Raw genomic sequence first — 25325 nt, 5'->3', positions numbered from 1 at the left:
TAATATATATATATATATATATATATATATATATATATATATAAATGATATTTAATATATATATTTATATGTAAATAATTTAAGAATATAAATAATTTAAAAGCTATTAAAATATAATTATATTTTCTATATTTTCAGTATAAAAATTAATAAATTACATTATAATAAATTAAATAAATTAAATAATTAAGTGAAATTAATTAATTAAGCTAATTATTGAATAACAATAAAATGGTATAAACAATTTATTACTAATTCAATAATATCTTTATATATTATATATAAATATTAGTAATATATTATAATAAATTATTTAATTCATATATAAATGTATTATATTGTTTATATATATTTATATATTTATAATAATTTTTATATTTTATAATGTTTATATATATACATAATTACCATCTACATATATACACACACACATATATGTGTGTATGTGTATGTTTCTTCAATCAGTTTCTGTAAATCTGCCCTGATGGGTGTTGGGAAGGGGATGTATTTTGTACTGCTAGAAATAAATACATATGAAATTTGTTTATTCAATTTCTCTTAGGGAAACAGCCTAAAATTCACGTGTTAAATTTGAGTGCAAAAACACATATGGCATTTGATTAAAAAGACATCACTCTGCAAGTGGATGGATTTAAATTATTTTGATCCATTCATGGAGCTTTATTCAAATGCACAAGTTCTAACATGGCTCATTAAAGCCACCAGTGATTCCTGCAGACAGGAATCTATTTCTTTCTAGGAACTAATTCAATGTAGGACCTTCAACAGCTGCTTTGACATTTTGTCCTTGAGGATCTGATGGTGAAACCACGTCCTCAAGCAATGTTATATTGTGTGTTCTTTCAAGATGGGAAATCATCTCTGTGCACTTGCACACAAGGATATAAATATACATCAAATATATAAACAAAAGCACACATATACAGCTCTGCAGACATGATCTTTTATGCATTTTTTAGGTGTCTCTTTATAGGATTAGCCTGGGCTGTGGAGTGAATGAATCATCAGACTGCTCTACATGCTTCTTGCTGAGCTCTTAAAATGTGGGAGACTCCCCTGGAGAGTGAAATAACCTGTTGGAAATAATGTACTGCCCAAATGTTGGTGGTTTCCACTGCCTGGTCTTGCAGAGTGTGGTGCAGCACACAGGCCATCCACAAGGCAGCCTCCTAACTCAGAAACAGCAGCTCAGAAAAAAATAAAATAGATGGTGAGCATTGCCTTCTCTTTTGTGCAAATATGCATTTTTCTTAGTATTTTACCAAAAAACAATCTGTATTTCTATGAATAAAACTTAGTCCAATCAGGACGACTGTGGGAGAAAGTAAAAATTCCATTTTTTTTTGGTTTATGTGGTAGAGTGGCCATGGATGTTGTATCTTAACAGCTGGAGGGTGGAAGTTTGCAGGAATGGCCTGAGTGGAGCTGGGAATGGGATCATTCTTGTGATGGAAAATCATGGGCTGAGAAACCCAGGGAGGGAGAATTAAACTGGAAGCAATGCACAGGGAAAGCAGGAGCCTGGGAGGATCATTCCTTCCTTGGGACAGGAGGGAATCACAGCAGTCACCAGCACACAGGATTCCATGCAATCATGGGTTATTAGGCACCATTGCAAAAGCAAAATGCTGGAGGAACTGGTACAAACAGTGCAATAAAATATGCAACAACATGATGAAATATGTATTGGAATGAATGCTAAGTGGGATGAGCGTTATTCTCAGCTGAGTGGTGGCCTTGGCAGGGCTGGGCTAGTGGCTGCACTCGGTGGTCTAAAGGCTCTGTCCCAACATAAACCAGTCTGTGGTTCTTTCCTGTGAGGAATCAGCCAGGCTGTAACTGTTACTGGAGATTTTTTATGTTTCTTCCAGCCCAAAACACTCCTCTATGCTGAGACTGGGAATTTAGCACCTCCTGGTTTCCCCTTCCCAAGGAGGGCAGGCAGGGCTGTCACAGCCCCCTGGGGAAGGACAACGTGCTGATGCAGGGCTGTGCTGGAAGTGAAATGTCACATGTGTGCCCACAGTGAGAGCTGGTTTTGTGACAGTCCTTACAGAAAGAAGGGAGAGATGAAATATTTTCTGTAACTCATTCCCACTCCAACACATGGAGGGGAAGAACAAGGCAAACCCCAAGAGGGGAAGCCCTGGGCTAAGCTCTGCCCTGCCTTATGTCATCATCAATTTTCCTGAAGACATGAGAGTTGGACAGAGCATAAAGGGGGCAAGGCACTGCAGTTCTGGCAGTGAAATGGCACTGAAGTCACAGAATCACAGAATCACCAGGTTGGAAGGGACCTTCAAGACCCTCGAGTCCAACCTGTTCCCTGACACCTCAGCCAAACCCTGGCCCCCAGTGCCACATCCAGGCTTTGTTAAACACACCCAGGGATGGGGACTCCACCACCTCCCCGGGCAGAACATTCCAGAACTTTATCACCTTTCTGGAAAAAACTTTTTCCTGACTTCCAACCTGTATTTCCCTTGATGGAGCTTGAGACTGTGACCTCTAAGGTTTCTATTACCAGCTCTTGCCAGGGATGTGGAGGCTTGTCAAGGGCTCCAGTCATTGTGGAAGGACACAGAGCTCTGAGTACATCTCCACCAAAGATCTCTTCAGGAAGGAAACCCCAAGCCCCTGTGGTTAAGTTTCTTTGCAGCTGTTGATGGGCTTGGCTGTGATCCTATTGTAACTATTACTATTAATCATATTCCTATCATATTCCTGCAAAGCACCAGGGAAGGTTTTCCTGAACAGATTAATCACTAATGAATCTGTAATCTGGCTTTGATCACTCATTCCTTTTGAATGCTGGTAGGTGGAGTTTACATGCCAAGATTTTCTGAATAATGAAGATGCTGCCTCTAAGGACCCTTTGGAATTAATTTTTTCAAATTTGGATCTAATATGTAAACTGGGCTCCCATAGTCATCAAGAAGAAGGGACTCCAGCAAATTACACAGATACAGAGGCTTCCACATGCTCCTCTGGAAATAAAAGCAACATTCCCTCTCCTTCTGGAGAAAGCTGGAGCAGACAGGTAGAAGAATTGCAGTCACAAGGGCAGACAGGGTCTTATCAGAGGAGTTTGAGCAAACAGCTCTGAAGAGGTTCAATCTCTGATCCTTCCACACCGTGGTTTCCAGCACTGAGCCCTTTTGCAATGTCAGCAGCACCTGACAGCAAAGATCCAGCCAATAATTATGGTCAGCTTTGACACAGCAAGGCATAAATCTCATGTCTGGTGAGGCGTGAGTGTCAGAATACAGTCTGCACAATAGCCAAAGGCAGTGCAAATTGTAATTAAAAGCATTTAATTTAAGTTAATCTTCATTAGAAACATAATTATGTCCGCACACAAATTGCTTCAATGTAATTGTCACAGTTGTAAATACCTAGTTCTATTAACCAGCTTTTCTTCAGGATAAACTGGCTGGGAGATTATCAACTGTTTTAGAGCAAAAACCCATTAGTGGGTCTGTGGCACGTGTGTGTGTGTATGGAATTAGACCAAACTCAGCATCTTTTGTCCCTTCAGAGTGGGGCCAGCTCACACATCCCCTGGGGCTCCAAATAATCCACTGTGCAGAGATGAGAGGATGCTGTCTTGGAAGTTCATTAATTTATTAAAACTTGCTTGTAGAGAAGCAGAACAAATGGCCCTCCCCCAAAACCTTGGCTTTCCAAGGGATGTTTAATCTGCAATGGCACCAGCTTCAGGCTTGTCCCTCTCTTGTAGGTCTGAGTGTATGGGCAAAGTCCACTTTCCATGAAGTTTTCATTTTCCAATCTGATTATCAATGAAATCTGAACGTGGATTTGCTGTCCTGATGCCCACAGGAGAGCTGCAGGTTTTAGGAGCTGTGTTCCATCAGCAGTGCTCCTCTGCTGGAGACAGGCTGAGCTCTGCTGCTGCTCAAGTGGCACCTACCAACCCAGTTCTGGAATGCTTTCCTCAGGTCCTTGATTGCCATGGGGACTGGGGCCTGATCCCCCTGGAATTCAGCAGGGAATTTCAGAATCACATCTGCTGCAGAGGAGTGCAGAATGAGACACACGTGGGGCTCTGCTGAGGGCAGCCTGACCTGAACCCGGAGAAGTTTGAGAGTGCAAGATTTATCTTAGGAAAGGAACAATTCAGCCTTCTTCACTGCCTCGGGAAACAATGCTGTGGAAGAAATCAAACAGCACTTGGGAGATGAGTAAAACTGATCTTGTAAGTGGAGTTCAATGCTTCAAATGGATGTCCCAACAACATAGTTTGAAAGTAGAGGGAGTTTTTAACTCTTGTCAGTGCTCTTCCCAAATAATCTGCACTGTTTCTGCTAATTGGCATATATCTTGCCTGTAATACCCATAGCAGAGATTTGCACAGAATCCATTGCTAATCCTATAAACTGGTGAGTTTGATAAAGTGGGTTGCTCTGGGCATTGCTAATTTTATTTTCATGCTTTCACTTGCTATCATTCATTAACCCCCAAACAGCAGGCTGGGCTGTGTACACAAACAAGAGAGCAACATCATCTTATTAGGGGCTGCAAGCATGAGTGGGAAATTACAACATGATGAATATGTACACAATTCAAATGGGATCCCTTTTCTTGTGTATGGCTGTGATGCTACCTGCTGAAAAAAAAAAAAAAAAAAAAAACCAAAAACCAAACCAAGTTGTCATCAGCACATTCAAAATTAAATCTAGTACAAAGGATATTTTACATTGAATTTTTCACAGGTACCCAAGGCACCTCCAGATGGGACACAGCTGCTGTTTGTGTCCCACGATGTGTTCCACATTGTTCCAGTTCTGCCCCACACACAGCTCCAGGAGCAGCTCTCTAGCCTTGATCTCAAGGGCTCAGACTTTCTTTCTTGGTGTGCTGCTCACCAGGGTGAGCCCAAAATTCCCCCAAATTCTGGGACATCCCTCATCAGCATTAGAGGAGCTGCAAAGGATGGAATAGAAGCACCCCAGGGCTCTTCAGAGATGTCCTTTAATGCAGAATTGGAGTGGATGGCTGGAGCACAGTGGCAGAACTTACAAAAGTGATGCTTTATTTCTAATTCAATATAGGTGTGTTGAAATGGGATTAAATGGGCTCCTTAAATGCATTACAAAGGCAAAGGCTCATCACAAGATAAGACCTCCCAGACTTCCATTTGAATCTTGAAAAATTTGAATTCTGAAAAAGACTGGGAACTTTTTCTGCCACTCACTGGCCTAAATCATACACTCAGTAGCCAGAAAAGCCTTCTTTGTTATGAGTCACTATGTTATTGTGATATAATGCTTGGTTCTATGAACACCTGATGGTCCTTAAATAAATGTATGTTTACACATAATGTGTAAATATACATTTACACATTATTATAAATGTGTATTTATACAGTCTCCCAGTGAAGGAGATCTGGGTGCAGAACAGCATCTCACTGAGTAACCAGGAGAGTTTGGTTTGCACACATGGTCAGAACCCAGCTGAAAAAAGCTGTGACTTAATCAAGCACACCCAGGGACCATGGGTGCATCTACAGGACCAGGTCAGAGAACCAGAGGAAAGGGACAGCAGAGTTCTCAGTAAAAACTGAACTGTAAGTCAGCTAGGATAAATGAATTTAGTACTTGCCTTGCTGTTACAAAGAAGTGAAAAGAAGTTGCAAAGAGAATGTACCATTCATTATCTAAGGCTGATTTTTTAGGCAGCCAGTATTTTTCTTTTGTCTAAGAAGGCTGCCTTGGAACTAAAACAAGACAATAGTGTAGATTATGTATTCTCAGGGGGAAAGAAACAAAATATTTAGCCTGGACTACAAAGGGAGAAGAGTGTCAGGTTTTTAAAATTCCTTTGGCATGTTTGAGTTCAAGACAGCAAAAGCAAAATGCTTGTTAAGCTGTTGTAGTGTGCAAGTATCATGGCTGAGTTGATGTTCCAGGAATTGACTGCAGCAGCATGTTAATTGCCAGGACACGAGTCCCTAATTCTTTTTTAAGGATGCTGGTGTGTTGCCTTATTTGGTTACAGATGTTGCACTGCCTGGGCACACAGGGGGAAATTAGAGAAAGTTGTTTTAGCACTGTGACATTTCAGTGAACTCCAGCACCAAACTCCGGATGGAAATGTGTGTTCTGAGCAAGATTTCTTCAGAGACGCCAGGGAAAGCACAACACTGGTTTTGTTACCACTACCTCTCTCCACTTATCCCTGCTCTCCCAAGCCTCAGGAATGCTGAATGTGTTTCTGCAGTTCCTGGGTCTGGAATTGCAGACATTCAGTGTTCCTTGGAAAAGCTCAGCCCTGGCTGTGTGTGCTGGATGTTTAGGGGAGGGCAGGAGCAAACTGAAAGCACACCACTGAGGGGAGGGAGAGGCTGATACTGCTGGGTTACCTGTCAGAAATGATCTGGCTCTGAGATGGAAGGGGAAGGCAGCAAAGGGAGGCTGTACAACATTTCAGGGGGGGAAACTAAAAGTGCAAAGTTTCAGAAGTGCTGTCAGTATAACCAGGGAGCAAAGCCCGAGTGATGCTCTGTGGAATTCTCCCGTGGGTTTGCACCAAGAGGCTCAGGTGTCAGGGTGGCCTTGGCCCTTCTCTTTACATTCCTGCTCATGACTGCATCCTCAGCCTCTGTGCAATGCCTAAAAATCCATTTATGTGGGAGCAGCACTCCCATCGTGAGCAGACAAAAAACCTTGTTTCTTTCTTGGCACCCACAACAAAATTAAACCCTGAAACAAACAAAAAACTCCACAATTACGTGCCAAACAAAACACCTGCATCTTTAAATGGGTATTATTAATGTGTCAGCTTTGCTGAACCTAACAAAGGGTTATTTCAAATCCTTTTGTTTAACTGTAGTTGCAGAGTTTCTGATCACAATCACAAAGAGGACTCGGAATGCTTTGAGCCAGGGCTGCTGGGCACACAATTGAGATCAGAAGCTGACTCAAAACCTGCCAAGGAATGACAAACACTTTTGTGCAGAGGTGAGGATCAGCAGGAAGGGTCAGCAGAGGGAAGAATTTATAATATCCACCCCTGGCAAGGTGAAGAGCACGGTGAGGTGCTCCCTGTGTTCATTCCTGCCTCACAGCAGAGTGCCAGGGGGATGCCAGGACAGGGAAGCACTGTGTGACAGATGCCAGGCTGGTGGCAGAAAAGGATCCATTCACCATGGCAATGACTCTCAGTCTCTAGGGGTGAGGGCTGGGAAGAGCTGGAGAGGGCAGGATGGGTGGGGAGCTGATGAATTCATGCAGTGAGGGACAGAGGAGTTAAAAATCCTGATGCATCATTCCTGTGGTTCAAACAAGCCAAGCAGCTCCCAATTATCCCAGAGAGGGCACAAAGGGAATGTCAGGGAGTGCAGCCATCTGCAGCAGGCTGATCTGGGAGCCCTGCAGCCACCTCTGCACCATTCCAGGGGTGGAATGTGCTGTTTCCTAGAGACTGGCAAAGAAACAGATCCACTTCTGCTTGTGAGTCTCTGGCCACCTCCTGTTTCCATCATATATCTCTTGGGGGAATCTCCTAGCAATTAGTTTCTAATTGCTTCAGTAGTCTACAACTGATTTGATGAGAAATGCCATGCAAATGTAATGGCTCTTGCATGTTCCACAGGAGCAGAAATTAATTGCACCATCATTTTAAAAACTCATGTTCTTTCCATTCCCCCTTTCTTCCATCACGTAATATTTTATATTGCAAAAAGAAAGGTCAGATATCACAGAGCCATATTTTTGTTTCTCTAATCAGGGGCTCTTCTGCCCCTGCTCAGTGGCACAGCTCCACCCTGATGTGCTCTGTGCTTTTTACTGAGCTGTAATTGGAGTGGCTGCTCCCCAAAGCAGTGTGAGCCCTGCAATGCCTCTCCCAGGTGCTGTTTTGTCGGGGTAGGAAGGTTTTGACCTTCTGGAATCCCTCCAGTAAATCAACTGCACCTTGGGATCATCTCCAAATGAGATCTGCTTGCCATGCAGCAGCGAGGAGACGTGATGGGAGTGCAAAACAGGACAATTTTTCACTGCAGAAATACTTGAACTCACTCCAGACAATTATGCAGCCTGCCATTTTACACATCATCTCTTTCACTATTCCTGCACCAATTATTCCATTAACGTTGCTGCACACTAAGCTAGAACCTGTCACTGGTCCTGCAGGCGTGGAAGGGATGAAATACTTTGCAAAAAAAAAGGCCAAAAAAGGTATTTTCATGTGAAAGGCTTTGGGACATCCATTGCAGCAGCCTCTCTACATGTGCTATACAAAATATTTTTATCTCCCAGCCTGCTTAACACTATTAATTTCTACCCTAACATGGTTTAGCTCAGGACATAAAGCTGAATTTTCCACTACTCTGTTCTCTGTCAGCTGAGTTGAAAAGACCTGTTAATTAAAAAAAAAAAAAATAATAGCTTTATTCAAAGATTAACAGAAATTAGGGTGAAAACAAAACTCTTCTGATAGGGAGAGGATATGCATTAGCTGTAAATTCAGGCTATCTCCCAAAACACAAAGAGCAGGTTCAGACTTGTAATTAAGGAAGAAAATTTAGCTCCCTGGAAGAACAGCTTGATAACAATTGTTACTTTCCTTTAGATTTCATGTAGCATCTGTTACAATTTAATTTTTAAAGGCCGCCATTTTTAATTCCCATTAATCTCCAGAATTAACAGTGTGATAAAGATCCTGGCAAACATTGAAATTTAACGAGTCAAAATGCCTCTAGGAGCCTTTACAGAATATTTAAGGAACTGAGCAACAGCACTGATGCTTTGAGTGAGATGAAATGCAAAGCCAGTGCTAATTAGACACAGACCAGTTGCATCTTCCCTTAATTCAGGAATTTGGCTGACTTGGATCCATAGGCTGTAAATGAATTTATACTGCTGGAGGATGGGACATTTGTCCCTCACCAGGTTTGGAGATGGGTTAGGAAGATTTACTGAGTACTGTGTTTGCAGGGCACCCCTGAGGAAGGCAGGAATCTGACTCCATGTTCTAATTTATTACTATATTATATTAAAGAATACTATCCTATACTAAAGAATACAGAAAAGATATTTATTGAATGCTAAAAAGATAATAATGAAAACTTGTGACTTCCAGAGCCCTGACACAGCCTGGCCCTGACTGGCCAAAGAGTGAAAACAGCTCCCAGCAGAATGCACTGGAACAATCCCCTGTGGGTGAACAATCCCCAAACACATTCCACATGGGCACAGCACAGGAGAAGCAAATGAGATCAGAATTGTTTTCCTTTCTCTGAGGCCTCTCAGCTTCCCAGGAGAAAAATCCTGGGCGAAGGGATTTTTCCAGAGAATGTGAAATGCACAACTTAGAGACTGAATACTTCACACTGGTGTCTTTTTCCATGCAGGTTGATAGCAGCAAGTAAAAATATCAACTCCTCAACAAGTCCCTTGCTGGGGAGGTGTGTAGGATTGTACAGATGCACAAAGCAGAGGGGCAAACCCTGTACCTGTGCCAGGCTCCTCACATCCCAAAGGATTGGGGCACACACCCTCTACTGGGTCTGCCCTGGATGGCACACATGAATCCAAAAACATTTACCAAAGTGCCAAATAGGATGGAGAACAAGCATTTATCCTGTTGATCTCTTGATTTATTGTGTTTTGTTGGCTTTTTAAATTTTTTATTGCCACTCTTGAAAAGAAGGTGACGCAGGCCAAACAAGGCCAGGCTGCTGTGTCTTTTTGAGTGAGATTTGTGGGGTTTCTGTGACTTACTCAATCCTACCCAACATATTCTGTCTACCACAAGTGCCAAGGAGGACGAGGATGTCCCTCAGGAAGTGTGTCAGTGTGCTGCTGTGCCAGGAGAGACACAGCCAGTGCAAAATTTGTTCCTTCAGAGGAGTCCTGGAGCTTGACTCGAACTGAAATGTCCCCAAACTCTCCTGGTGCACTGATGAAAACATCAAGTCTGACTCTCATTTCTCCCCAGCACCTATTTTGGAAGGAAGTTACTGTTGTCAGCAGGGCATGGGACAGCCTCAAATAACCCCATTTCTCAGAGAGGCTGCCTCAGTGGGTAAACACATCCACGTGTTACAGGGAAACTCATCAATCATACTTGATGTCATTTCCTTTGTCACTCTGGCTGCATACTGAGGGCAGAATTTTCTCTCTACACCACATCACAGAGGATGTAGGAACAAACCCAGCTATTTTCTGCAATCTCCATTTCCCAGACCTCTCTTTGTGCTGGGATGCTGCCCTGTCCCCCCAGGGCTGCGGGCTGGGCAGCAGTTGGGAAGAAGGGTGGTTTGAAAGAGAATGGATTTCCCCTGGAAATGGAAATGCATGGATGCATCAGTTTTGTCCCAAACCACTCCGTGCTGGCACAGAGTGCTGTGTTTGTGTTGTAAGCAAGGTGAGGATTGATTTCCCCAGATCTGCTCATCACTGTCAGTGCCTCATTCAAGAGACACCTGCAGGAAGCTGGACAGCAGCCTTTCCTTTTTGTGAAACTGTGCACAACAGGACAGCAACCCCTGCAGATTTTAGGGGTTTTTGGAGTTGGGAATCCCAATAATGGATATTCCAGCTCACCTTTACAGCCTCCCTGTGTCCTTACTTTCAAGACTCCCATTTCTATTAGTCTTGCTTGACCTTGGCCATGTAGCTGTGCTACTTCCAAAGTCTCTGCTGCTCCTCTGTCATCCAGAGCTGCAGTCTCTTCTCAAGAGTGATGAGGGGATGCAGTTTAGGAATTAAACTGCTCATCAGGATGCAGTTTTCTGAATTCCTAAGTGCTACCTGTTCTGGGGCTATTTGTGCTGGCAATCTCTCCTTTCAAAGTCAATCTGTCACCCAGAATTCCTCTTTTTATGGTTTTCCTTTGCAGAAATGGTAATGTTTTATACCTTGGTGTGCATGGCTGTGCTCTTTGTTCCCCCAAACTTCACAGCACGTTTATCTCAGCGTAATACCCTCATGAATGCAAGAGCAAGCCTTTCTTCTGGTTAAAAAGAATCAACAGCCTGAATATCTGCCTCACAGTCTCCTCCATATGTATAGGCAATGGGGATAACAAACTAACCTTTCTCCCAGAGGCTAATTGGATTTCACACAGTTTGGAAGCACCACTAATTCATCAGAGATATTAAAATTCAGCTTTAACATTCCTATTGGGTAGTTGGCTATTGACCTCCCTCCCCTCCTGCTTTTTGTTCCATTCTGTTCCAAACTTACCCATTTCCAGCACTCAGATAAACAGGCACTGTGTGCTGCAGCCCCTTGAGAGCAGCATTTCTTCATGCATGAAGTCTTACAAGCTGCTGTGGACACACATGCATGAATATTCCTTATTCCACTTAAATAAGCATCACAAATGCTTATCCTAGAAATAATGCATATTGGCCAGGAGCTGGTGTCCCTGCTCTGGTTGAGCTGCCTCATAAAGTGAGCAGAAGCTCTCATGATCAACCTGCTGGAATTATGCAGCCTAAATTAAGAGGATCTGCATTTTTCAGGGACAAAAAAGTGTAAAGATTCCTTCTGGCATCAAAGGAAACCTTTGATGGTCTTGATTGGCCCAGAACTTTCTCTTCTGTAGGTGAGAAAGGAAGAAAAGAAAACCTCTGCAGGAGAGAGGAGTTTGATTGTTTCAATCAAACTGTGTAGGTAGGGCCTGAATGGTCTCTGTGATCACAAGAAAAAGCTGAGATCTCTGAATAATGCATGAAGGAATGGAAAAAAATCCCTGTGTTTCTACTGAGAGGTCAGAGAGAAACCCAGATGGCAGAGGTGACTTCTCCTGCCCTTCAGGGTGCCTCACAGGAGTGAGGGGACAGCGTGGCCATGGTCTGGCCAGGTCTCCACGAGGACATTTGGTGGCCCAGGGGGGCAGAGATGGAAGAACAGGTGACAGAGGCCCCTTCCCTCACTGCTGGGTGGCTCACAGAGGGCTCCCCAAAGTGCAGTTAAAATATTTGTGTGGCACAGGCTGGGCATGCAGGAGTGCTCTGGGTGCACTTTGGAATGTTAATATTTGTGGTTTTCCTGCTCCTCTTTTTATTGCTTATCAATTTTAAGCAGTTTTTTTTTTTTTTTTTCAGGAAAGCAGATAAGTAATTCTCTTTCTGTGAATGCAAATGTGGAATCTATTGAGTGGGTGTGTGCATGCTTTAAAGAAATAATTGGATCCAAACATCTCTTATTTTTAAATGCAGGAAACCAGAATCTAATAAAATGTAAATCAACTCAGTGTCTGCTTTGGGCTCGCAGTCTTCAGACTGCTAAAAAGAAAAATGTATTAAGTGCTGTGCATTCCAATACCAACATCTTTATTTCCCATTGCATTGCCTTAACCCTTCAGTCTTCTGAAATCTTTTTCTTTGTGGGTGTGGGGTGAGGAGCTTACCACCCATGCTCATCAATTCCCATCTTCCTTCTGAATCTTCCTGTGGGTCAGTCTGAGTGTGTTTGGGGTGGGCTTTGCTGATTGCAGACCCCCAGGTGACACACAATAAAGCACAATTTCCTTTGTGATTCAGGGCTTTGGCTCCTCAGACCTGAAACAGGCAGGCCACTGCCAGTCTGACTTGGAGTGCAGCTGGTGGAGTGTAAATAAACCCCTGAGGTTGCTGCTGTGAGTTAAAGCAGGGTTTAAAGGGGTTTTAGTGCCATTTTCAGCTCAGTTAGCTCCTGGTGCCTGGCTGGCTGCTGGTCTGACTTGCCCAGCTTAGTGCTGAGAGAGAAAGGACAGGAGCAGGCACCTAAAGCACATTAATGGTATTTATCTGCTGATTGGACATGTTCAATTTCACAGCTCTTATCTCAGCAGCCTAGACAAGAAGAGTGTGTCTTAATTCAGCCCTGTTCTTACAGGCATGCAATTGTCTGCTGGAGCATTTTTGGCCATTTTTGGCTTTTTCTGCAGACAGTTTTCCCCTGTTCTGACCTTTGGAAGCCTGCAAGCTGAAGAACTGTGATGATTCAAGGAAAGCAAGTGGGGATCTGTTTTCTTTGAACATAACCATTAGATTTGCAGAAACTTAGGGACTTTGAAGCTGCTTATGTACTTTTCATTGTTGTGCTGCCTAAATCCCTAAATGGGAGATTGCAGAGAGAATGGGTTACAAAATTATTATGACAGGGGGAGAGAGCTGAAAATAAGAACATTTCCTGACTAAAAAGGACACTTCTCTGAAGGGTGAGGAGGATGGTTCAGTTCACCCTCTGTCACTGCTGTGCCCACGTTTGCCCTGGAGTGACAGTGAGGGACAGTGTCCATCACCTGAGAGGGACAAAAGGAGCTGGGAAATCCCCACCCTCCAAAGCAGCCCAGGCTCTGCACTGCTGGGTGAGTCGTGCTGAAGCTGAAGTTCTCAAATTTTTTTATTTCTACTTCTTTTTAATTGTTTTATTTATTAATAAATCACAGTTTCTAAATAGTGCTGCTGCCTCCTGGAGGAAGCTGGGAGCAGCCAGTTACTCTGAGCTGGGCCAGTGTAGATCTGTGCTTTTGCTGCTCCTTTTCCAGGTGAACTCAGAATTTCCCCCTGTGCCAGCAGAGGCACTTCAGCAAGCTGTGAGCTCACACCCAGGATGTGTGTGAGGCAAGCTCCATTTTGTCAAAATCCTGAAAAATGCTTAGTTCTACAAGTGCTGTGTTAAAATGAGCTCTCACAAGGCTGCAGCTTTTCCTCTCTGCAATTAAAACTGCTGCAGCAGACTCTGGTGGACTGTCACTGCAGAAATCCCAGCCAGGCTGCCCTCTCAGGGAAGCTTTTTTCTCATATAAGCAGAGAAGGATTTAATTTAACAAGGAAAACCTAAGGAATTGCAAACTAATCCCTACAACCTTCCATTTCTTCCATCATATCTATTATAAAGGTTTTTAAAGATCAGACCTTGGCACAAAGAAAAATGCTGCCATCAGATCTATTAGGAATAATGACTTTGTAAGAAATAAATCTGTGCCTCATCGACTGGGCTGTGGAGATGTGATTTCCTCCCTTGGAATTGCCTGAGCTACAGGAATTGGAGAGTAAACATTTCAGGCAGTATGAGATCCTTTCCCAAGTCAATATTGTCCTTTCAGTCCTGAATTTCAAATTCAATATTATCCTCCCTTAAACAAAGGCATGCTTGGAAATCAGTGCTATTTATCTTGTCTACTGTAGCCATAAACACCACTTTAATTTTTGTTAGAGATGAAAAATGCTTGTAGACTGAAATCTGCAGAAAGACAAATCCTTCCTGTTTTGCTGTCTCCTGGTGTCATTGAGGGTGCATGACAACAGCCACCAACAAAATCACCATTTTCAAGGGGCAGCATTGCCCCTTGCCCTATCTGGCTGCTATTGGGTTTTGTCCTGTGCTTTAATAAATTTATAACTAAAAGCAAAACACAGCATTTTTAAAAAATTATTTTCAGGTTATCAGGGGAAAATTTTTTGTTGCTATGATCCCTCTTTCAGGTTTTTTTTTTCCCCATGGAGTTCCAGGTGAATTATTGGATATAATTAGAGTGATAGATCAGAGTAAGCTAAAGCAGAAAATAGTCTTTCAAAAAGTCCACACAGCTTGGGGGGAGACTCATACTACATTTATTTATTTATTTATTTATTTATTTATTTATTTATTTAATTTTTTGTTTGTTTGTTTGTTTATTTGTTTATTTATCTATGTATGTATGTATTCATTTGTTTAAATGGAGAAAAAATACTTCTGAAGAATGGAGAGAAGACCATGAATGTTATTTGGGAGTCACCAAAAGCCTCTACAACATTAGTGCAGGTAGAGGTTTGGCCTTGACTGTCAAGAACAACTTTTAACCCATTCCATACTGGTTCATGAGGTCTCAAACCAGTTCTTCCAGCATGGCCTCACTTCCCAGCTTCATGTCCTTCAGGGATGAGCTTATCCAGGGCTTTTTCCTGGTGGGTTTCTTTTTTCCATGCCCCCCCTCAGACAAGCTGGCTCTGGTGCTCTCAGATCCAGCAGAGAAGTCACATTTTTCCCCAAGAAAGTTTACTCCAGTGGCTTCCTGTGGGCAGGAACCCATCTGGGATGTGTTTCAGGGACTCAGAGCAGTGATCAGGGTCTGGGGTTGCATAAACAAAAGGTAAATAGAAAATACCACACACGTGGTGAACAGAAGCAGCAGAGCTGCAGCCCCCTAGTACAGGAGCCCAGTTATTTTCTGAATTTTGCAATGTTTGGCACTATTTAAGGAGACTGGGGTTGGGTTTTGGCTGTGTTGTGGTGAGCTCTTAGTAGTGGAAGTTACAACAGGAAACCAAAAAGGAACAAACAGGGCAAAGGCAGAAGTGATTGTTTCCTGAATATTCAGAGTTCAGCAAGCAGATTATTGAGTTCTCCACCAGCCTCCAGTGCTACCAGCTGCTCATAACTATTATTTATATATATATATATAAAACTACTGTGTGTATTTACACACAATAACTGCTCCCTGGAGGGACAGGCAGGCAGAAAAGTGAATTGCAAGTGTCTCTGTTTAAAATGCAGTCAGGTGTCCTGTCCTTGGGCACTCTGGGACTTCTCCATTGTGTTTGGACCCTTGGATCTGAGGATTTCCTTGACTGCCTGGACTTTCTTTTTGCTCAGGGTGGTTGTGGGCAGCCGAGGACAAAATCCACCCTGGGACTTCTGACCTGGAGACAGCAAAAGCATCTGTGGGTTCTTTCTGGTGTCATGCAAAAGGCTGGGAAATTTCTGAAGCCTCTTGATCCAAGTTTAGAGCACAGATTTAGCTGCACAGTGGAGCAGAGCAACCCATGGGTCTTTTCAGTGGCACAACTTAGCATTCAGATGGGAACTGGTGTGTTGAGCCAAACCCAATTATTTGCAAATGAAGCAGTGCCACACATCCTCAGGGGGAGGGCTGTAGTACCAAGTGCTGGTTTGAAATGTCATCTTTTCTTGGGAGAATTCTCTATAGATGAAGTTAGCTATTTTCAATCTAATTTTAGACAATCAGAAATAGGAATTCACTGGAGTTAGCAGAGGAAATTCTAACTCTGATCATCAAAGCCACGGCAGATTTCAGCCTGCTCCATTTTGAAAGTCATGACAATGTGAAAAACATTCTTTTCACTGAGGTTTGGCCTTGTGAGCAGAGCTGGCACTCACGGGCAGTGCTTTAATTATACATTATACTAACCAGTGTGAAATACTGAGCCTTATTAAGATAGCCAAAAGCCTTCTTTAGAGTTGATTTATTAGAGCTTGAAATTAACTTTTCACAGTCCAGCTCCAAGAGATCAGCAGATAGAGGAGCTCAGCTCTGCCTCCAGTGAGTTCCCCATGGTTATCTCCAGTGCTCTCTGCAGACCCTCCCAGTGCCCACACATGTGAAACCCTGGTCAGCAGCAGCTCTCAGCCTCCCACCTCCATTACAAACACCACAGCTGACCCTGGGCTTGCTTGGAAAGGTTTACCTGGGAAAGTGGAGCTTTGGGAAGCCACCCTGGGCTCTGCTGGGTGCTCAGGTGTGTGGCTGCCCAGGCTGGCTCTGCTGGAGCTGTTCCACACTGGGGGGATTGCAGATGAGCATTTGTGCTGCTCCTGACACAGCATTTGGTCAGGATATCTGGGATATCAGGACAGTGTTAGGAATTGTTAAAGCAAGTCCATCATCTGCAGATCTCTGCCAGCTGATGATGGGGAGGAGTTTCCTATCATGATTTAAAATGATTTTAAATTTTTCTCTGATATGATTTTAAATTTTTCTCTGATATGATTTTAAATTTTTCTCTCAGCAACCTGAATGCATTTTCACATTTCCAAACTCCCAGCTATCAGTTCTCTGATTAAATCCATGGATCTGGGGCTACCCCTTCTTGTGCTTTGTTTCTGTTTGATGCTGCAAGGCAAGGCAGAGTTTGGAGCTCCAATACTGCCAGATAAAACTTCCTCCTATTGAGGGTGGCAAAAATGGGGAGCAAGGCACTCAGTGAGGGAGAGGCAGCCACAACAGCTGCAGTAAATCTGGATTTAAATGGTGCTGGGGTGGGAATGTTGTCCTGTCATACTCTGGGTCTCTCCACCAATAGCAGAGATAAACCTTTTGGCTTTAAAGTTTGTCACCAGGATTGCTCAGGAGGAGCCACAGCTCTACACCTGTGCTTATCCCCAGTGATTCTTTGAGGGTTTAGGCTCTGTGGGTACCAGGACAGCCCCCAGCACAGGCAGTGGTGTCACAGCCCTGCCAGGGTGGCGTGGAGGCACCTCTGCTCTTATTCTAGAAGTAGCTGTGTCATTCCTTCAGGTGACTGATGTACCCTGCCAGCTGGGGGGGAAATACCAGATCTCCAAGAACTTGCTACGGAGTTGTTTGGGAGTTTTATCTCTGTTTTTTGGGGTTATTTAATGCCTCTGTTAGGCTTGACCTGCCCTGGGCAGTTGTGTGATGAGCACCAGCCTTAGGGAAAGCAGGACTACATTAACCTGGGGTGGGGGGAGAGCAGAGAGGCAGAGCCCCCTTCTGCTTCACCAGGGCTGAGCCCCATCAGGACCCTGCTGCAGCCCCACATTTCTCTTCATAGAAAAAAGCCAGGCACAATTCTTCCCAAGAATATTCTTATCTCATTTGCTGTGCCTGTGTTTGTGCCACAATAGAATGCAAAATGGAGATTGCTTACCCAGAGTGATGGGGTTTTGTTTCCTTGGCCTGTCAGGGCCAGGTGTGTGTGTGTGTGTGTGTGAGTTGGGACTTTAGGGGGACAGTCACGAGATTTTGGGCAGTGTGTGCAGGGTTGGGTGTTGGGAAGGATGAAAGTTTGACAAGGAAGTCTCACAGATATGTGTGCTTGGCTGAAAGATTTTTGAAAGCAGAATCTGAAGAAGGAATAGAGTTGGAAGCAAGTTTTGATATAGAAGAAAAGAATTGCTGAGCCAGTCTGACTGGATAACCAGGGAGGCAAAGGGTGTGTTAGTTAGAGGGGTTTTATGGCTTAGAGCAAAGGATAAACCCACCCCAGACAAGAAGATGTTTTCACCAAGCAGGAAGAGAGCACAGGCAGACAAGTCAGCAAATGTGGCAAGTAGAAAAAAGGTCTCAGAATTTTCCACTGCAAGAAAACTGAAAAACAACTTCTGGCTTAAACTGTGATGTACTGACTGTGAGTGACTGGAGAGCAGTGCCATGAATATGGGAATTAGAGTAGTTATGACAGGCTATAGGTAAAAGTTAAGGTATAGATTGGTTCTACTGTATTAGGATGCTCAGCAAAGAAAAGTATAGAATGCATTGTAACCCAAACTCAGGGTCTCCAGGCCTGCCTGCAGCTGGAGCTGACAGCTGTGGGCACAGCTCTGTCACCCACAGCCCTGGACTGCTGTGACTCTTGGGTACAATAAACTGCATTTTGGAGAGCTGCCTGGAGTCCCACATCCCTCATTCAGACTCTTACAGTTGGGTGCTTGGCAGATTCAGTTTAGATGTGATGTAACATAGTATAGAATAATATAGCACAATAAAGTGATAAATCAGCCTTCTGATAGGATGGGGTCAGATGCATCGTTCATTCTTGTTGGGCTTGCCTGCAAAATACTCCAGGCTGCCAGTCACCAGTGCAATGCATGCCTGTGCTCTCTCTGCAGGTGACCTGTCTGCACGATTTCTTCGGGGATGACGACGTGTTCATCGCCTGTGGCCCCGAGAAGTTCCGCTACGCGCAGGACGACTTCTCCCTGGACGAGAGCGGTAACAGACGCACCCTGCACCCTCACTGCTCTGCCCTGCCCTGCTCCTGTCTCAGCGCAGGGCTGCCTGCTGCTCTCTGGTTTATGAGCCCCAGCACATGGAGTCTGACTATAGCAATGTGGTTTCTGCTGGGGGAGTGACAAATCTGTCCTTTGTCTCCTCAAAAAGGAAAGAAGCCCAGAAGTTTCTCTCTTCGGTTAAGTGAAAAAAGCCACCTCATAGGGGACTTCACCTCAAACTTAGGGATAGCTAATTGGACAGAAGTCAAAAAGTCTCACTTGGGCAATTCACTAGAAATAGAAGTGAACAAAGAAACCAATGGCTTTTGTGAGGTGTTTTACCAGGAGCAAAGACCTCCTGCACCTGGCTCGGTTTTTCTCTGTTATTTTGCCTTTTCTTGACCCTTTTTGTTTCCAACACTGCAGCAGAAGCCATCCTGCTGATTTTTATGCCTCCAAGGGCAGCTGAGCTATCTTGGGTGTGTTATAGACCTGGCTCAAGAAGGCTACTATAACATTTCACATCCTTTGGGGATACTTATCCAGTCAGCAGTGTTATAATCAGGCAAATACTGACTGAGGTATAGTCAGAATAAATTAAGTCCTACAGCATTTTGACATTTACTGCAAAATCTGGGAGCGTTTATATCTCCAATTTTCTCCAGTCACATTCAGATAGATGCATTTTTTTTGAGAACTAATCATCCTTCTGTAGACACATGCATATTAAAAATGGAAACAAGCAACAGCTGAAAAAAAAAAATCACATTTCCACTGCTTACTTCTGCTGATTCAAAAAGCAGGACAAAAATTCCCTTTTTGGGGGCATGACTGGGACAGCACCATTATTTTTCCTTGTCACCACTGCCAGCAGAAGTCTGTAACAGTGTGGATCTCTGTGATCAATTACACCCTGAAATCTTTGATTTTACAGAATATACAGAGCTTGCTGTAGGACTTACCATCCACCCCACCTGGCAACTGTACCCATCTGTCTGTAGGTGCCAGTGAGTGCAGCAAGAGGAAATTAATGTCATTTTAACCATTTAAACTGAAAAAAAATGTGCTCTCCAAGCATCTAGGCACACTTCCCAAAGCTCTAGGTGTGCTGTGTAAGGAACACAAGCCCCATCCTGTCCTATATGCTGCAAACTGGCTCTGTACTGAGGAGCAAAGAGGATTTTTGCTGGATGCCAGGAAGCCAAGCAGCCTCTAATCTCCAAGCACTGAGTTTTTTATTACTCCTTTGCAAGCCTGATTTTATTTTAGTGCTGGTACTTCTGACCTGTGTACTCCAGATGAACCCATTGATGGTCATGGGGTAATTCAAAGGAAGTTTCCAAGGTTCAGCTGAGACTTTGCAGGCAGAGAATAAAGCCTGTGTCAGGCTGGGGAAGTGATCTGTAAGCTGAGCTTCACGTTGTTTTTCACCACTCAGCAGTTGAGTCAGCTCCACAGGGAGCTCCACGCTGGAAAACAGCTTGGATGCAGTGCTGGCAGAACAACTGGGTGGAAATCCCAGCCCTCTGCCTCCACTTCTGGGCACTGCTCACTTCTCCAGCTTGGATGCAGTGCTGGCAGAACAACTGGGTGGAAATCCCAGCCCTCTGCCTCCACTTCTGGGCACTGCTCACTTCTCCAGCTTGGATTTCTTGGCAGGAAGAAGCCAAGTTTGCTGTTGGGAAGGCAGTGAGCAGCTCCAGAGGTGTTTTTAGAGGAGTCTTGCAGCTCCCAGGGAGCAGATGAGGAACCTCAGCAGTGTTTCCCCGTTGCACACCCATCACCCTTCCTCCTTCCCAGGCAGATGCTGCCAGGGGAGCTGCAAATCCTGAGGTTTTGCAGATGAGTGTAACTTCATAAAATCTCCTCTGTCATGGGGAAATTTCTCTTGCCTGTTTGGATGACACACACCAGGATTGCTGGCTGTTATGTTCACTCTGGCAGGACGTCAGGAAACAAAAAGAGAAACAGCACAAGAGAGGATGATGTCATCTTTTTCCCCCTGGTTGCCCACCACAGCTTCCACCCTCTAATCCTGCTGCTGAGCACTTTCCAGATGACACTGCTCTGTCCCTTTTGTACCCCCTGGTTTCAGCGTGGTGGAAATGTCACACTTTGGTGACATTTAGAGGCCTTTTCACACCAGCCTCAGCACAGCCAGGTTTCCACCTCCTGCAAAAGCTCAGGGATTGCCTCTGACACTTGCCAAGGGCTGAGCTGGAGGAATTCCTCAGAGTCAGCCTTTCTGGGCTGGAAAATGCAAAGCCAGGTTTACTTCCAAGGAATTACTCCCCTGGGAAGAGCATAAATTTGGAAGCTCTTGCAAACACCTAGCATGAAGTGTTTTTACTTTTTAGGGTTTTTTTTTTTTTTTTGTGAGTAATTCAGGTGACTAAACACAGCTGCCTGTGAGTCCCCTCACAACACCAGTACTGCTCTTCATGTATAAAAAATTGGGGCTATATTGGGGCTGGACCTCTCTACAAGCCTTTCAAGTGACATCATCTGTGAGAATTCAAGTATTTTTGCAGGAAAAAAGCCCCACAACTCTTTCTGTCTCTGATTTAGAATTTCCAAAATTGATTTAGCAGGAGAGAAAATGAGCTGACTGTAGGTTTAATTCTTGCCATGCAGCATCCCTGGAGCACAAGGCCTCCTCTCCTGACATTCCTGTGCTTCATGGCCCAACAGCAAAACTCTCTCTCAAACCATCCAGAAGGAGCAGAGATGGAGCCTTGGCTGGCTGAGAATGAGCAAAGCCTGGGGAAAAATTGAAGGCAATTCCATTTTCGTAGATACACTGATATATAATTAAATAACACATACATTTAGGTCAGACAGCTTGCTTTTGGTTGACCAATTATTTATCTGCTCTGTGCTGCCTTAATTCCTTTGGGGATTCCATTCCAGGGGTCCTCAGTGTGGAGCATGTGGGGCTGAGCTGAACTTTTCCATAAAAAACTGCCTGCCTGTGGAACACATTACTCACATCTGTAAAAAACACAGATTTTTCACATCTTGGAGAGGACAAGCTGTTGGAGGAGATGAGGTGGAACCAGCTAACATTTGACAAAAAGGAAATCCCTTTTTTATTGCCTTCTTCTTAACTGGGTTAAGTTAATAACTTGAGGGGTGGAAAGTTCTTTTTCTGTTAGCTCTCAATGTAAATAAAACCCAGTTCTGAAGATCAGGCACGCCTGAAATCCTGGGACACGTGGAGGTTTGTTAGCATTTCAGCTCCCCTCTGCAGGACTCTGTAGATCATGTTTACATTTTCCACTCTTCCTGGCCTATTTAGTTTTTGAGGAAGCACAGTTGGGGGTCCTCATCTGCTCACATCTTCCAGTGCATAAATCTGCTGGGCTTGTTTATACAAACCTTGCTGAAAGGGAGGAGTGGCCAGGACAGAGGATGTGCTTTGTAAAACCATTTTGTCTCCTTTGCTTTGTGCATCTGAGGAGTTGCAGCTTGTTGAGGACAGCAGAGGCAGGTTCCAGCTGGGTGAAAGCCTCCTGGGGCAGCTGCCCCATCTGCCACTTGGAGGCTTCATTTACAGCACACCAGAAGCTGTTTGCTGGCTTTCTGCACCTGCAGAAAGGGCACTCATCATTCCTCCTGCTGGGTCTTCAGGGAGGGTTACAGCAAATTAACTGGATTTTCTTGGCCTGAGTGTTTCCTCAGTCAGTGCTGGCCATTTTCATGATGCTCAGGACAGCCAAGGAAAAGGGGAAGGGCAGAAAATGTTTGGTGGGACACAGGTAGGAGCCAGCCTGACACCCACAGAGGCTCAGCACATCCTCTAGAGGAGCAGAGCTGTTCCTTTTGCCCTGCCCTTGAGGAGCAGAGCTGTTCCTTTTGCCCTGCCCTTGAGGAGTCTCCTTCCAGCCCTGGAGAACAAGGGACGATATTTCCCTCGCCCCTGGGATTTCCTGCATCTCTCGGGGGACCAGGCACTGGGCTGCCGTGGCTGTTTCACAGCAGGGCCATGACCAGGTGGGTTTGTGTTCCCCCAGAGTGCCGGGTGATGAAGGGGAGCCCAGCAGGGGCCACGGGCAGCAAATCCTCCCCCACCCCTCAGAAGAGCTCGGCCAAGAGCCCCGCGCCCATGCGCCGCAGCAAGTCCCCGGCCGATTCAGGTAACCACCAAGATGGTGAGTGATTGTTTCTTGGTGTCTGCCTTTCACTGTGCTCCAGGGAAAAGCACAGGCCCCCTGTGCTTGCTAAGGAAACTCGGGTGTCTTCTGGAAACAAGAAGCTGTTAAATATTGGGAAGGAATCTCCTGGTTGGTGAAGCGCGGTTGTGGTTTGGGGTTGTTCCAGCCACAGGCTTACAGCCTCCTTCCCCAGAAATGTTTCAAAAGAAGTTTCTATTCCCCATGGAGGGAATCAAGGCCTACCGTGCTCCCAGATGGTCCCTGCAGATACAGAGTGATTTAGGGTGACCTCCTGTGCAAAGCAAATGGTGATTATTGCACAGGTCAGGAGTGGCTCCTCGCAGTCATTATTTAAAGGAGACCAGTGACCTTGCAATTGCAGGACTGCTGATGTCTTTATTGATGTGACACTGAGACACTCATTCAGTAAGGGAAGAGAGGGAAAATGGGAATCCTAATTTGCTGCAGCAGCTTGCACCATTTGAAATGCCCCCCTCCTTCTGCAGCAGCACCTGGGTTGGCAGCACACGTGGGGAGCTGCAGGGCTGTCAGTCCAAGGCTGGGCTGCATACTGCAGTAATTCTGGGAATTGACAGTCTTTGGAGTCATGGAGAGTTTCTGGGTTATGACTGATCTCTCACCTGCCTGCCTGCTCTGTTCCAAAAGAGAACCAGACATGGCCTCTCACTACAATGGCCAAATCATCAATTAAACATGTCAGAATTCCAGGAGAGCTTCACAGCTTGACTTCAGGTGTCCCACAGCATCAACACAAGTGACATAAACCAGAAATTCCTTTTCACCGTCAGGCTAACGTGCTGCATATTGCATGGGAGCATCACACGACAGCTGATCTTCAGTGGAAATGGGATTATTAGTCAGAAAATTCTCTTGGCAGTAGTCAGAAGGATTTCCCCCAGGAGGCAGTTCATTTCTTTAGAGTTTGTGGGTGTTCTTCAGCTACCTCGAGGGACAGCGTGAAACTGGTTGGCACATGCCAAGACTTTGTATTTTTTAAAAAAATATTTCTCTCTGAGGTGATTTTGCGTTCATAAAGTTTTTCTTCAAGATTCCATTGTTGGCTATTCTCAAACTCAGGCTTGCCATAATTTCACCACTTCCACAGTCCCAAATCCCTGCTGAAGCTGTGCCTGCACAATGGGAAACGTGGTGCTGACTTACAAAACCCCAGAGGTGACACTCAGTGACGTGGGAGTCAGCTCATGAGTGAGCAGCTCCAAACCTTCTCCACAAGCATCAGGTGCTGGTTCCCACCAGAAGCAGAGTTTACTGCATGAGCATAGAGTTTAATATGAAATGGCAATTATTGTCTGCCTGATTTTAACTGATTGAGCCACTCCAGGCTCAGGATGGTGACTCATCTGATGAGCTTAATGAACACACTTAGCAGAGCTTTTCAGGGGGAGATTAAAACAACCAGAAAGGCTGAACAATAACCAGTTCCTGGAGTTAAGGTCAGTAATGAAGAGCAAATCAGGTTTCTTTAATCCGTCCAGACAAGGGTCTTTCGTGCTTTCCTGTAATTTCAATAAAGGAAAAAATGGCACTTGTCCTGCTTAATGAGAATAAAAAAGACTCAGCTCTTTTAGCACTGAAAAATAGGAGACTTTTGTTTTCTCAGGACAGAGAGAAAAAAGAACACCATTTTGTATTCTTGTGTTGAACTGGTAATAAATTAAGTGGATTTACACATCTTTTAAGAATCAATATTTACATTTAGATGAGATTTTGGAGTTTTCACATTCAAAAAGCAAAGAAAGCTGAATGAAGTCCGGTTAATAAAAAATGATCTGACCTATTTTTTTTTCCCCAGAATCTCACCCATTTAATGTGTGAAACTATTTAAAAGCAGTTTTACTTCAAATATATGCAATATTTCTGCTGTGTGTTTGTTCTCCTACCCATTTGTACCTTTTTTGTCTTTGTTGCCTTTCCCTCTGCTGAGGTTGTCATGTGGAAACTCCTGAGCATTTCCTTGGTTTTTGTGTTGTTTCTGCCCTTCCCAGTTCTTTCCTGTGCAGGTTTCTGTATCCTGTTCTCCCACCAAGGTCTCCAAGGCCATTGTGACACATCTGGGCACTGATGTCTGGGCAGGTTTGGAGGGAAATCTTTGGGTGAGAGGAGTCTGAACCCACCTCACAATGAGCCTCACTGTGGGAAGCTCAACCCCTTTAGGCAGCCAGAGCCCTTCAGCTCCCAGGATATCCAAAAAAAGTGAGGTGGCAAATCCACAGAAGCAATTTAAACATTGTTTTCTTGGCACAGTGCTTTTCTCTTACCATGCAGTCATTTAAATGAATGAATGAAAATTAAAGGAATGAATGCAGAACAAAGAAATGCCTCCCTGCTCTAAGGAGATGGGAACTCACCCCAATCCTGGTGTTCCCAAGGGAAAGCCTTTCTCCCTCCCCTCACTAACACCCAACCCATATCTGTC

General features: G+C 44.4%; 1 protein-coding gene across 3 annotated transcripts in view; it reads left to right on the top strand.

Moving 5' to 3' along the window:
- DCX (doublecortin) overlaps positions 1 to 25325 on the top strand; it is a 79360-nt gene that overhangs the window by 35896 nt on the left and 18139 nt on the right. For 2 of the 3 annotated variants that reach the window (XM_018914272.3, XM_050974509.1), the window contains 2 exons: positions 18612 to 18714; positions 22727 to 22864. In XM_018914272.3, the coding sequence (XP_018769817.1) occupies positions 18612 to 18714; positions 22727 to 22864 (241 nt within the window). The remainder of the gene's footprint in view (positions 1 to 18611; positions 18715 to 22726; positions 22865 to 25325) is intronic. The other variant, XM_018914275.3, reaches the window with a different exon arrangement.

The sequence above is a fragment of the Serinus canaria genome, chromosome 4A, assembly GCF_022539315.1.
Source record: "Serinus canaria isolate serCan28SL12 chromosome 4A, serCan2020, whole genome shotgun sequence".
Classification (NCBI taxonomy): domain Eukaryota; kingdom Metazoa; phylum Chordata; class Aves; order Passeriformes; family Fringillidae; genus Serinus; species Serinus canaria.
This window is presented reverse-complemented; position numbering and strand designations above follow the sequence as displayed.